The sequence below is a fragment of the Solanum stenotomum genome, chromosome 6 (assembly GCF_019186545.1).
Source record: "Solanum stenotomum isolate F172 chromosome 6, ASM1918654v1, whole genome shotgun sequence".
NCBI classification, from domain to species: Eukaryota; Viridiplantae; Streptophyta; class Magnoliopsida; order Solanales; family Solanaceae; genus Solanum; species Solanum stenotomum.
Window position 1 is genome coordinate 39,329,402 of NC_064287.1, and position 13,909 is coordinate 39,343,310.

The following is a 13,909-nucleotide window of genomic DNA, read 5'->3' on the forward strand; positions in this document are numbered from 1 at the left end:
GACTAGTGGTTCATATCCCAACAGGGTCATATCTCATATTCGGGCTCAGAGGATGATTGACCGGGGTTGTTTATCTTATTTGGCCTTTATTCGGGATGTTGGAGCTGAGTCACCGGCCATGGAGTCTATTCCGGTAGTTCAGGAGTTCCCTGATGTGTTTCCCGAGGATCTACCTGGTGCTCCTCCTGTTCGTGATATTGACTTCTCTATTGACTTGGAGCCGGGCACCAAGCCTATATCTATTCCACCTTATCGTATGGCTCCAGCTGAGTTGAAGGAGTTGAAGGATCAGATTCAGGACTTATTGAGTAAAGGATTCATACGCCCTAGTGTGTTGCCTTGGGGTGCACCGGTCTTATTTGTGAAGAAGAAAGATGGGTCGATGAGGATGTGTATTGACTATAGACAGTTGAACAAGGTAACGGTGAAGAACAAGTATCCCCTTCCCCGTATTGATGACTTGTTTGATCAGCTTCAGGGGGCAGCCTTGTTCTTTAAGATCGACTTGAGATCTGGGTATTATCAGTTGAGGATTAAGCCTTCAGATGTGGCGAAGACAAGTTTTCGCACACGATATGGTCATTATGAGTTTTTGGTGATGTCATTTGGGCTCACCAATGCCCCTGCGACTTATATCTTTGATTTCCATCGATTATTTATGGATTTTAACATCAAAATTTGAGATCTCAACTGTAAAATTTGGGGGTTTTTGCCTAATCCGAATTTAATAGAAAATTTGAGTTTGTGAACTCATTTCAACTCCTTTTTCGAAACGGTTTTCACTATTGGATTCTAAATTTCTTGGGGAACATTTTTCACTAAAATTTCCAGATTTTGAGAATATTTTCCGAAATGAGATTTTTTGACCATTTTACCCTTTTTCTCCAAATTTCACGATATTGGTGTTGTTAGATTCGTATTGATTATGGGGTTCCATTTATGAATAGATTGTGGTGATTTGGAGCGTGCTCGGAAGGGTAAAACTCAGATTTGAGTTACTAGTTGAAGTGTTTTGAGGCAAGTGACTTCTAAACTTTGTTAAACTCTTAGACTACACATGACTACTTTCCTAATTGTGTTGGGGAGTAATGGGGATTGAGGATGAGTTTTATTTGTTGATTGAAATTGTTGTAATTGAAAGATGGGGAATATAATGAGCTAAATGTGTTATATGTGACTTGAATTTGTTGAATAAGTCATGTGATAACTGATATTGAAGGGATAGAAGGGCATGAGTAGGCTATGATTGATACAGACATTGATGTTGAGACAGATGATGTGTGATACTATGATGTGGTCGTGATATGGTTGTGATTGAGACAGACGATGTGTAATACTATGATGTGGTCGTGATATGGTTGTGAATGAGACAAGTGATGTGTAATACTATGATGTGATCGTGATATGATTGTGATTGATGACATGTGCATATTCATTAATCATCTTATGTGTGAACTATCTGTTGCATGAGTTCTGAGACACTGATATGAGGATGGATTGATATGAGACACAGTTGAGACTAGCTCCGGCTAGAGATATATGAGATGGTCTAGCTCTGGCTAGCGATTTGGATGCCGATGGGATCTGGTTCAGGCGGTGATACATGGTCCATGTGTGGCCCCCATGGGTTCTGATTTGAGTATTCAGCGCGGTCTGATTACGTCAACAGATGTGTATCTTAGGACAGACATGCATCACGACTATATGACATCATTATTGCATTTGCATCGCATTTGACTTCATCTTTGTCTGTGGTGTGTGGATTTTTCCTATTTGCCCCTCTTCATGTGATATATGATCTATTTGCTCTTACATGAGGATATGAGGTTGATGTTGAGACACTGTTGGATATATCTGTTGATTATGAATTGTGTAGTATAGGTTGTTGGTTCGCTGTTAGAATGAAGTTTCGGTGGTTCGGTTGGGATTGAAAGGAGTTGTTTGTAGCTGCTAGTTTAGCTTAGTTTAGTGTTACTTGCGAGTACCTGTTGCTTTTGGTACTCACCCTTGCTTCTGTACAGTTTTGTAGGTTGACAGCTCTATCAGATCCGACTTATTACTCATCTTCAGATTAGAGCTTCCAGACTTACTTGAGAGGTAGCGGTTCATTCCAGACGTGCCCTCAAGTTATCTATATTTACTGTTCTGTTCTATTCTAGAACTTTACTATACGACTTGTATATTTTATTCAGATTCTGTATTAGAGGTTTGTACATGTGACAACCAATTCTGGGGTTATGTTGAGTTTATTTAAAGACTTCCGCTTATCTTTCTATATTATTCTTGTTTTATAAATTCTGTATCGTCGGGTTTTTGGGTGTTAGGCTGACGTGTCCGGTGGGGTTTGGGCACGTGCCATCACATCTGGTTTTGGGGTGTGACACATTTAGACATCGGGTGCCTGTCCGTCTTAATCAGATCTGAGGCGTGACACAAATCCTTTAATATAAGGCGAAAATCAAGGATATATCTATATTTAATTAATTTCATTTTATTATTATTTGAAATAATAAATTGATTAATATTATTAAGAAAATACAAAAATATGTATATCTTGATCATGTGATTGGATTAATTTCATTTTATTACTCTTAAAATAATAAATTCATTAATTTGATGTATCCATTATAAATATATGATGTATACAACAAACCAAATACTTAGATACGTAAAGTATCATACAAGTACATTCATATGTATCATAGAAGTATCTATTATTAATTTCAAGTATTTGTTATATATGTCTAGTATTAATTTCATGTATCTATTTATATGATCTAATTTTAATTTCGTGTATCTTTTATATGTATCTAGTATTAATTTGATGTATCAAGTGTCAGTTTCATACATTATATTCAAAACATGTATCTTGGATACATAGTATGCATATACATATAATTATGTGTTCTAAATATGAAATGTAACTGAAACACACGAATTTAGGAACAAATCACGACGGTAGATCAGTATCTGTCATATCATTAAATCAAGAACAAAAGTAAAAAAATTCAAAAATCTTCATTCTTTTTTCTCATAGATACATATAATCTTAACTCAGATACACGAACTCTTAATTAGAGACATGTGCACCTAATGTGTATCCAACATTGTTGCACTTGATATCTACTTAATGGTGTATTTGTTCTATTAATTAAAGATTAGCGTAATTCTTTCATCTTAATTACATTCATAGCTGGTCAGGACATCTCACCGCGACGGTGTTTGCTCTCACCTTTTCATTTGTCAATGTTGCTCGCTTTGCCTAGATCTGACGGACCTCAGGCAGAGCCATTGTAAATTTCACTTTTTCGTTCCTCCGACTAATAAAATTTTGAAGAAGGCCCTCAAATCGTCAGAGATGAAATTTGAGTCAACTAAAGAGTGAAATTGTTAGAAAAAAAATTGTGACTAATTTGGCAGTAAAAAGGCACAAACAAACTACTTGCAAATAACACTAATTGCCATTATATTGTAGCATCCTACAATAAAATATAATTTTCTAAAGCTATTACATTATTTGCATTGAATCAGGTTGTTTGCGGCAGTTGATACTCGTTAATTAGTGGGAGGTGGGTGGGGGGAGATTAGGGTTGGAGATTGGAGGAGATATTGAAAGAGAAATATATTTAATTGTTATTAAAATGTTAATTGTGAAGTTTAAATGTAAGGATAAGTAATGAATCCTAATTTTAAGGGATGTGAGTATCAAATTGTATCTTCAATAATATATGGTATAAATTATTAAAAGTGATACTATATGTAATTGTTTGAAAGTAGAGATAATATTAGTATATATGATAGTAATGTATGTCTAATAAAGTAGTTTATCCTTTAGTAAAAGTTTAGAAGGACTAATTGACAAATTATGTAGTTCTTAGAGGTAAATTTAAAAACTTTTAAGAAGTGCAATATCTTTTTGCTCTATAAGAGCTTCACTCTTTCTTCTTCCTTTAGCCCTCAAAACCCTACATTTCACTTAGCCGTCACACTCCTTTTCTTTGGTATGTAAATAGCCTTCATGAGTCTGTAGTTGTTACTCAAATGATATTCTTGAAGTGATGAATGTTCTTAAGGATGTACCTGAATATGACTCACAAGTTGCATCTAGTAAGATCAAACACATTCATTAGTTGAAGAATCTCCTTTGGGTAACATCCTACATGTTAATTAATTCCATAAGAATGTAAATTTTCTTTAATCAGGTTTTACATGTTAAAACTTCACCAAAGATGATTGTTATGTCTTTGCTTAGCTTTCAACATAAGTGAATAATTTTACATTTGTGTTATTAATATATTTTTGTTTATAATTTTTATTGTTAGGTTTTCTATCATATAGTAAATTGATTGTTTTGCTATTCCCAAGTTAATTGGAAGAGGCAGATTCATATTGAAAGAGACTTATGATATATTGTTTATTGTAACTTAAGTGAATTCATAGATTTGCCTTTGTTAAGTGGTGATGAATAATTATATTATAGACCTATTAAATGCAAGTCGGTAACATTAATTTGTTGCATTGCAAGTATTTGATCTATTGATTTTTTAAGTTTAAGTTTAAAGATATATATATATATGATCTATTTATATATATATAGATAAATTCTTCCTAATAGTAGGAACGTCCAAAACGTTGTTTAGAGTCAACACCTTGCCGGATGTCATTTTCAACATTACTTTCCCAGTTCCTGCAATCCTTGTTGTTGCTGTGTTCCCTATGAACATATCTTCATCAAACTCAGCAGGAGTATACGTTTCAAAGGCTTCTTTCGTAGAGAAAATATGTCGAGTGGCACCTGAGTCGAGAAACCACTCCTTGGGATTTCCAACTAAGTTGCACTCAGAGATCATTGCACAGAGGTCATATGCATCTTCCATCTCTTTGCTTGACTTTTGCCTTTGTCTTTGTCCTTTCTTGGATCATGACAGTCAGAAGACTTGTGAACAGCCTTACCACAGTTGTAACAATTGCCCTTGAATTTCTTCTTGGCCTGTTCTGACTTCTGTCCGTTGGACTTCTTTCTCTTCTTGCCTTTGGTTGGAGTTTCTTCAACAATTTTAACTCCAATTATTGTCGAACTCTTACGAGACTTCTTTTCGGGGGTCTTGTTATCTTCCTCAATCTTGAGCCGAATCACGAGATCTTCAAGCTTCATTTCCTTACATTTGTGCTTTAGATAATTCTTGAAGTCGTTCCACGAAGGAGGTAAATTCTCGATCATTGCAGCCACTTGAAAAGCTTCATTTACTATCATATCCTCAGCAATCAGATCATGGAAAATAAGTTGAAGTTCCTACACTTGTGATCCAATAGTTTTACTATCTGACATGTTATAGTCTAAAAACTTTGCGACCACAAACTTTTTTAAGCATGCATCTTCTGTCTTAATTTCTTCTAAAGTGCATCCCACAATTCTTTCGAAGTTGTCATTGCACTATAGATATTATATAAGTCATCCTCTAAAGCACTCAAAATGTAGCCTTACATAGGAAGTCTGTCTGTTTCCATGCTTCAATAATCATGAATTTTTCTGTCTGGCATTTCAGCACCAGGCACCAGAGTTACTTCATTGGTAAATTTCTGCAGACCAAGAGTCGTAAGCCAGAAAAATACCCATTGCTGCCATCCTTTGAAATTCACACCAGAGAATTTTCCCGAATTCTCTGCTGGTGGTACAACAGTTCGAGTTGGTGCTGCAACAACCACCGTAACCTTATCATTTGCCATTTCAGAATTTGTAATAAACAGAAATTGATACGAATGACTCAGTAAGCAATAACTTAAAGTGCAAAGTTAATAGGAGTATAAAACCACGAAGATTTTTGTCTCCACCAGAAACACAAATAAAAATAAAAATAAATAATTTCCTTAAGATTGTTGCTAATTTGTGTTTAAAAAACAGTAATACAGATTACCAGAAACTTTGCAGAAACATGAAGTTACCAAAGTTTCCAATGAACTAGTGAAAAACAGAAGAACATAAATTAATTCACAAAAATTAAAATCTGTAAAACATACCAGAATCTGGAAAAGACAGAATGGAAAAAGATCAAGCCCATTGAATGCACAGTGTCCCCTTAAGGAAATTATTCCCCTCTAGTATCCGAGGTTTGATTTGGAATATGTCCTCCTAGGATAGAATGATCTCAATTACTAGTGTATTGATACCCAAAACGCTGGAGTCAGCGAGCCACTCAACGACAGTAAAGTACACAAAAAATATTTGTGCAGAAGAAGAAGAAGAAATTAGAAATTTTCGTAAGTAAAAAGTCTGAAGAATAACTGGTATTTATAGCCTAGAGGAACTGGTTCCGAAAGGTTGCAACCTTTCAAAAACCACACGACCATTTCAGAAAGTTTGCAACCTTTCAAATGGTCATGGCTGTTCCTGAAAGTTGCAACCTTTCAGAATAATCATCTCCAACGGCGGGAAATTCAAATAAAATGGGAAAGTAATTTAAATAAAATGGGTCACGCGGATCCGAGTCGGGTCGAAACGTTTCAGTTAATTAACTAATTAATTGAAATGTTTTTGGCCATTTAATTTTATTTATTTAATTAAATAAATAATTAAAACAAAAATTTATCCAAAAACAATCTCTTGATCATTTTCCAAAGCCAAAGCCGAAGCCGAAGCCGAGCGAGCAACGATGACGTCGACGAGAGGGCGGTCTATCTTTCCAACCCTTTTAACAATCAATAGAAGTGTTTCTCTATTTAAACTCTTCTATTTTTCTTTCCACCACCGATGAGGGAGAAATGCCTTTTTACTAAAGCATAAGAGGACTTTTCAAGTTCCCAACTTTTCATCTTCCCTCCATTTTCCATTAACTCTTGCTATATACCCAACAACAATTTATTTAATTATTAAATGTATAATTGTCTGTTACAAAAATGAAGAATTTTTTTTTTAAAAAAAGATAAAAAGATAAATATGAATGGGGGTCATAGAGAAGTGTCACATCACCTTGACAATTTCTTGTTTCTCTTTGGTACTTGAAGGTGATAGAGGGAGACTTCATGAATGGTTGATATTACAATGTGGGGAATCAATAGAGCTATGGTTGATATTACAATGTGGGGAATCGATAGAGCTCCTCACCAACAAGATAGTAGTTCAAGTAGCCAATCAATTGAGCTGCTAAGATTCTCCTATTCGTCGCATCCCTCACATTTCAATACAAGTACTTTTACCTTAAGTAGTTGTGAATGTTTAATTTAGTGTCTACTTTGACACATCTTAAATGTTTCTAATATATAGCTAACTCTTCCTTTAAGAAGAAGACATTTGTGTGATCATGTTCAATATTATATTAGAACACCAACGAAGGCACATACTGTAAATGACAATCAAGAAGTTGGACCAAGTAAACCATATTCAAAACCATGTATTACTACCTTTTTTCATTAATACCATTATAGAATAAAGCCCTTGCCCAAAAACTTTTATTTGTGCATGTTTATATCATTCATGGTTAATGAAGGATTTATTAATTTTGGAATTCTATTATTTTAAATAAAAATTAAATAGAAATAGAAGGTGATCGGATTTGTCACACCCCGAGCCTACACCCTGGACGTGGTTGGCACTCGAAAACCATTGCTGGCCCCAAGCAAACCCTTGGCATGGCTTACTTAACTCAGCGGAAGACTTAACTCAACAACATAAACTCAAGTAATATTTTAAATGATAACACTTTAGCCAAAATGGCAACTTATGCCTCAAAACAAAGTATCTGCAAATACATAGATGAGAGACTCAAAACTAACTGTCTGACTATCCATGAAGCCTCTATAATGCTGAGATGAATGTTGGGACAGACCTCACAACATCCTAATAAAGAAAACTAGGAAAGAAATAAAAGTGTCCTCCGAAATGCAAGGAGGCTCACCACTGACTCTGGAGTGATCAACTGGATCAACGGCGCGTTGGATGCTGATCCTGGTTACCTGTATCTGCATCATAATAAGATGCAGGCCAACTAGCATCAGTACATTGAGTGTATGAGTATGTGAGTTGGAATGCTAAACCACAACTTAAGCTTGAAAGGAGTACAAAGGAACACTTACCTTGGCTCTGTTTAACTCATGAATAACTGAACTCAGTATAAAGCAATAAGACACATGCAATATATATATAAAGCTTGTAAAACAGTGTAAACAACCTAGTTCATTAAAGATAAGCAATAACAAACTCACATTTACTTATATATTAAAGTAATATAACTTTAGTGGGAGATTCTTTAACCAACAACCACCACTATGAGCCCTAATGATGATACAACGTTTTACCTCACGTTACTCAAAGACCATCCTATACCTTGCCTTGATATATGACCTTACTTAACTTAGTGGATCCACTAGCTTAACTTACGTGATCATCTAAAAAGTATGACCCGTTAAATCCCATGTTGGCCACATGGTTCTTATGGAGATTTGAGTTAATATGAACTCACATCCTTAATTCGGTGCTCAATACTACTCCCAAAATATACTTTAGCTCATATGTGTTTTAACACCTCTTTCTTTAGTTTGAGATAATTGCTCAAAGCTTATCCCAAAGGCTCTTTTGGAATCGATGTTCCGTTTTCTTTGCTCAAATGTGAAAACATTTATAAATTTCTTTGGGAATACATAGTTCCCTAATAACTTTTTAGAAATGAACTCAACTCTTACTCTTTTCTTTACTTGAAACTTGAGCCTTAAAACGAAGTTAAAATGTTTAATAAAGACTCTTGAAAACTTTAAGAAACTTTGCTTTGACTTGCTTCTTAACTTCTAGACTTGACTCTTAACTTCTTTGACTTTGATCTTAACTTTCCTTGAATTGGATTATGGATTCAAGGCTCATGATCTCATGTATATGGATGATTTCATGATGTTTAGATGTATCTTAGAGTGTTGGATTCAACTAGAAAACGTAGGTACATCAATTAGAAACTAGTACAAAAATATGGGGGAAAAATGGGGTGAACTGGCGTCCTTGGCGCTCTGAGAGGCGTGAGGCACCAGGCCCCAAACTTCAGAGAAGTCTGTGGGGCGCTCTGGCTGGCGCAGCGCCCCAAGGCCAAAACTTCAGAGGCTGCTTTGGGGTGTGCTGCCTGGCGTGGCGCCCCAGCCCCGTTACCGAGGTGTTCTCAATTTTTCTTCTCCGTTTTTCACTCTAAGCCCTCCAATCTTCCCTAGTTCCTTCCCCAAACACTTAGGATCAATTGAAACCTCAATACACAACCAATCTAACTTGAAAACAGCGCGGAAACATAAATCAACTCAACCCCCAAGCATCAACAATTCAACCAACAAGAACTTAACGAATTTCAACAAAGTTCTTCAAGAACTCCCTAACTTTTCATTCAATAAACAACCATTCTCTGAATAGAAATAAGATGAGAGTGTGGGTGAACTAACCCAACACGAAAAGATCTCACATACCTTAATAGGGATCACCCCCGACGAATTCCACTCGCAAGCTTGGATGATCTTGGTGAATTCTTGCCTTCTTCTCCCGTTCTTTCTTTCTTTCTTTCTCTCTTCTCCAAGCCCTAAGCGTATTCTAATTTTCCAAAACTGAATTAAGTTCTGTTTTTACCCCAATAAATCCCTAAAATCGAATTAGGAAATAAATTAGAGAAAAGACTACTTTGCTCTTCCCTAATCCGGATTGGGACTTTCCTCAATCCAACAGCCCAACTTCCGAAAGACATATCTCACTCATATTGTCTCGAAATCACGCAAACTCAGCGGGGTTGGAAAGATATCTCCAAGGGGTTTCCAACTGTATCAACAACAGCTCCTAAATCATCCTGAGCTAGGAGTTATGGTCGTTTGAAAATGGCCAAAACTCACTTTCTTAACTTACACAAAATTTTCCAGATTTCCTTATTCTTTCCAAAATCATTATTTTCAAATTTTAAACTCTTTCTAGTTGTATCTAGGTGCGAGATGTTACAGGATTTATGTAAGACAAAAGTGTAATACCATGCAAATTCTAAGCTAAGATTCGAACAATTCTTCGTATTTGTATATTTTAGTCCTTTGGATGATTCCTTATTGTGAATAGGTATCAAGGTTAATTCTTTAGTGTGAGAAGAGTTCTGGAGATGAATTTGGTAATCTTCTAGCGCAAAATTGAGCTGAAAGCTCCTTTACCGAGTGAGTTGGTACAAGTTTTTACTTGGGTCAGCCTCTAGTGAACACATATCTTAAAATCGAAAGAGTTATGTGTCCCATTACCCATCAAATTAAAGGTCTTTGCGTCTTCTTTCCAATGCCACCAACTGTTCATAAATTCGAGTCCGGAGTAAAATGTTATGATCATTTTTTTAGAGATGCTCCAGTTTGCCAAAAGCGATGGACAAAATGACAATCCCTCACTTGAGGTTGTCACACTTTCTAGTGAGCTGGAAAATTTACCCCAGAATTGGACGGCTTGAACGACGGTTCATCACTTTGACCGAACAACATGAAATTTTACCGATTTCATTTTAATTGAGGCTATTTTTTTTAATCTTAAGCGCTTTGGAGAGTTATCTAAATGATCTTAAAACATCGTAGGAGGATTAGACAATCATTTTTCATCATTAAAACCCCTCTTATTCTCTCCCCAAACTTTAACCCTCAAGAATTCTGAAGAAATACCAAGTTAGAATTTCTCTTTCAAGGTTCTCCACCAAGTTTTCCTTCACTAAGGTATGTATTAGTAATTGAACAAGATGAAGCAAAAAATATTTCTATTAATCGATTAAGAACTGATATATATATATATATATATATATATATATATATATATAAAATAAATAACAGAGTCTCTAATAGAGAGTCCTTCCTACTGTGGAAACTAAACCAACAAACTAGGAAAATAAGAAAACAAACTCCTAAAGTGGTGGATACATATCTAACAACCTATGCAGTAAAACACTAAGTAGTAACAACGTGTCTGGAGTGCAGTAACATAAATAGCGTTCTAATAGTATGTACGTAGAACAATAATAAGGGCTTCCTTTCATCCTCATGTCCAAAACTTCTAATTTTACAATATGATTTTATGATTTTGTGAATTAGGTTCCAAACCCAATTATGAATACTTCTTGAAATTTAGTTTTCTTTTGTTAATATGTATATGATTATTATTCTTGTTAAAGCTACTATGCATGAGTCTTTACAAGTTTTTTCTAATCCCAAGATTTAAGCAAATTAGATTTAGCATAATTTTACATGTTCCAATCTATATTAGTAAAAAATTGCATGTTTTGAACACATGATCCCAAAATTCAATAAGCATGACTAATTTCAGCATTTCAGAACTTAAGTAAAATAATAATTGTAACTCGTATCATGTTTTATTTCAGACGTCAGTTTATCTAATATACAAGTTTGACAATATGCGGTCACATGCAGTATATCAGTTGAAATACAAGCATTACTATTTCTACAAACTTGATTTTTTTATCACGATTTTTCAGAGTAGAATTCCAAGGTATATTTTCAGTTTAGAGCTAAAGAACTAAATTTACATTTACAGATTTTGAAAATAGTTTTCCAAATGATCTTTATATGTTGATCTTAAAGTTGTAGTTATTCTATCCATATCATATGTTCATAATTATTGAGAACTGATTAATGTTTATATACTCAGTGCATTCCATGTATTGGCCACACTTTTCTCTGTGTTGCATTTATTATGATGTAGATTCAAACGTTCGTTCTCAAACACATGGTCAGATAGGTGGCAACTATTTCAGCCAAAAGTTGGTGAGTCCTCCTTATTCAGGGACTTCATGGAATAACCAATAGTTTGACCTTATTGTTGGGCTTGAGGCTGTGAGCTTGGACAAGGTGGAGTTCCAAGTTAGTATGTTTGTGTTGCGTCGGGTGTTACCCTAATGGTTGTTTTCTGTGTTGATTTTGATTGGGTGGATGATGTCTTGGTATGATATCAGGCATTTGGTACTCACATTTGACTTGTTTATTCTTGAAAATCCTTGGGACTTTTATATTTGAGGAATGGGAATAGTTTTCACTAAGTTTTCCCCATATGTTGAGCTATGAAGGGGAGGTTCACTCGTTAAATTAAGAGAAGAATTTATACGGGAAAGACAACTTTTTTTAGAGTTTTTATGACATAAAACGACAAAATACTTGGTTTATGAATTTGTATGCATATTGGGACACTTTTACATTGATAAGCTTGAGGTATCATTTTGGGAAGACTGTCGATTGAGATATGAGTTGTATTTCACTACATTGCACTTGTTGATGAGTCTAAGGTATTATTCTGGGTGGCTCAAGAATTCTTCCATGCTTCTACTTTCTTGTATTCATCACTTGCATCACATCATCCTATTTGTGTGAGTTGTTGTATGAATGTTATGACTGTCTTGTACTTGAGTGTTTCCTTCTCACTATCTTGTGTTGTTTTCCCTCTTTTCTCAATAGTTGGTTATCGGAACTTAGAACCTTTCCATTGTAATGTTTAGAACTATCATGCTTCTCTATATATATTTGATCTTTCTAAGCTTGGTCGACCTATGTTACCTACTGAGTACCAAATATTTTGGTACTCAAACTATATTTTTGCATCTTTTTCTGACGCAGCTCTCAGTAAGAGCTGTTCTAAAAGAGCGGTCGATCTCCAGTGATCGTCGTAGATTCAGATTGTAGTGAGCTCTTCATGTCCGGAGGCTTGCTATTTTCCTTCTTTTGTACCTGTCTATATTTTTGTTTTTTTGAATTAGACAGACTTGTAAATATAACCTTTCTGTATGTAGATGCTCTTGTACTAGTGACACCAGGTCCGGAGAGTGATTATTGTGTTTTGTTTGTGTTTGTTGGCCCCCTTCAGCCCCGTTTTCTAAATTGTTTATCATATATTTACAATTCTATAATATGTCCCTATTCTGTATATTCATTTCTGCTTATGTTCCTTCATTTTAAAAGTATTTTATGTCTTCCCCTTTTATCTTGTTAGTGTTTTGGTTTGCCTACGTGAGGGCTTATAATACGCACCATCATGACTTGATTTTGAGTCGTGACATAGAGTTATTGATAAGTATTAATTATCCAACTTATTTATTTCGCATGTTATCAAACACGAGTTTTCTTCAATCTATATTAACATGTGTTGCATATATTTGATATTTCTTTGTGAAAGTAAAGTTTCGAAATCCTTTTTCTCTAGTTCTTGTTTTTTTGTGGACGATTAGATATAAAATGGTCAAATTTGAAAAAAATATAGTATTTATTTCCAAGTTAAAAACAATATTAAAAACTTGGAAATTGTGTCCAACATGAATAAGAAATAGAGTTATTTTTAATTTTTGTGAGTGGTTTATATTGAAAATAATAAAAATATGATCAAACATGCACTTAATTTCTTTTTTCCATCCTCTCGATACCTAGCTAATAGGCAATAACAGAATGTTAGAAAACAAATCAAGCCTTAATAACTAGACCCTTCCTTAAAACTTGTTGGTACTTTATTTTTAGACACTTGAACTATTGCGTGTTCCAATTGAACACCATGAACACATGAAATATATATAGACACTTGCAATTTAAATTATGATTTCTAGTGTATATTTTCATTGCTCAATCCATAGAAATAAGAAGGGCCACTCAAACATTGACCTAAAGCCAAATTCAAATGGAGTCCTTAAATTTTATTTTATGTTTTAATGAAACTTTGTTATAGTCAATTCTTTTAATCTTTCTAGAGTCGTATAGTATTCTAGATTCGTTAAACTTCAAAAATTATTTCCTCTCATATGAAAACTTTGTGTTTTATATAGACAATACACAATATTTTTTTTTTAAAAAAAAACTATAACCTATTAATATTGCTTTAAAAGTGAGGGCTACTGTTATTTTTAGGCTTGTTGAGCTGATAATAAATAATAAATTAGTCATTTAA

At 34.5% G+C, this 13,909-nt stretch overlaps 1 protein-coding gene across 1 annotated transcript in view; it reads left to right on the forward strand.

The window, feature by feature from the left end:
• The window catches only part of LOC125868726 (uncharacterized), a 5,572-nt gene extending 2,023 nt beyond the window's left edge, over positions 1 to 3,549 (forward strand). Inside the window, exons 3-5 of the mRNA XM_049549310.1 lie at positions 105 to 352; positions 473 to 595; positions 3,532 to 3,549. Coding sequence (XP_049405267.1) covers positions 105 to 352; positions 473 to 595; positions 3,532 to 3,549 — 389 coding nt within the window. The remainder of the gene's footprint in view (positions 1 to 104; positions 353 to 472; positions 596 to 3,531) is intronic.
• The last annotated feature ends 10,360 nt before the right edge of the window (positions 3,550 to 13,909 follow it).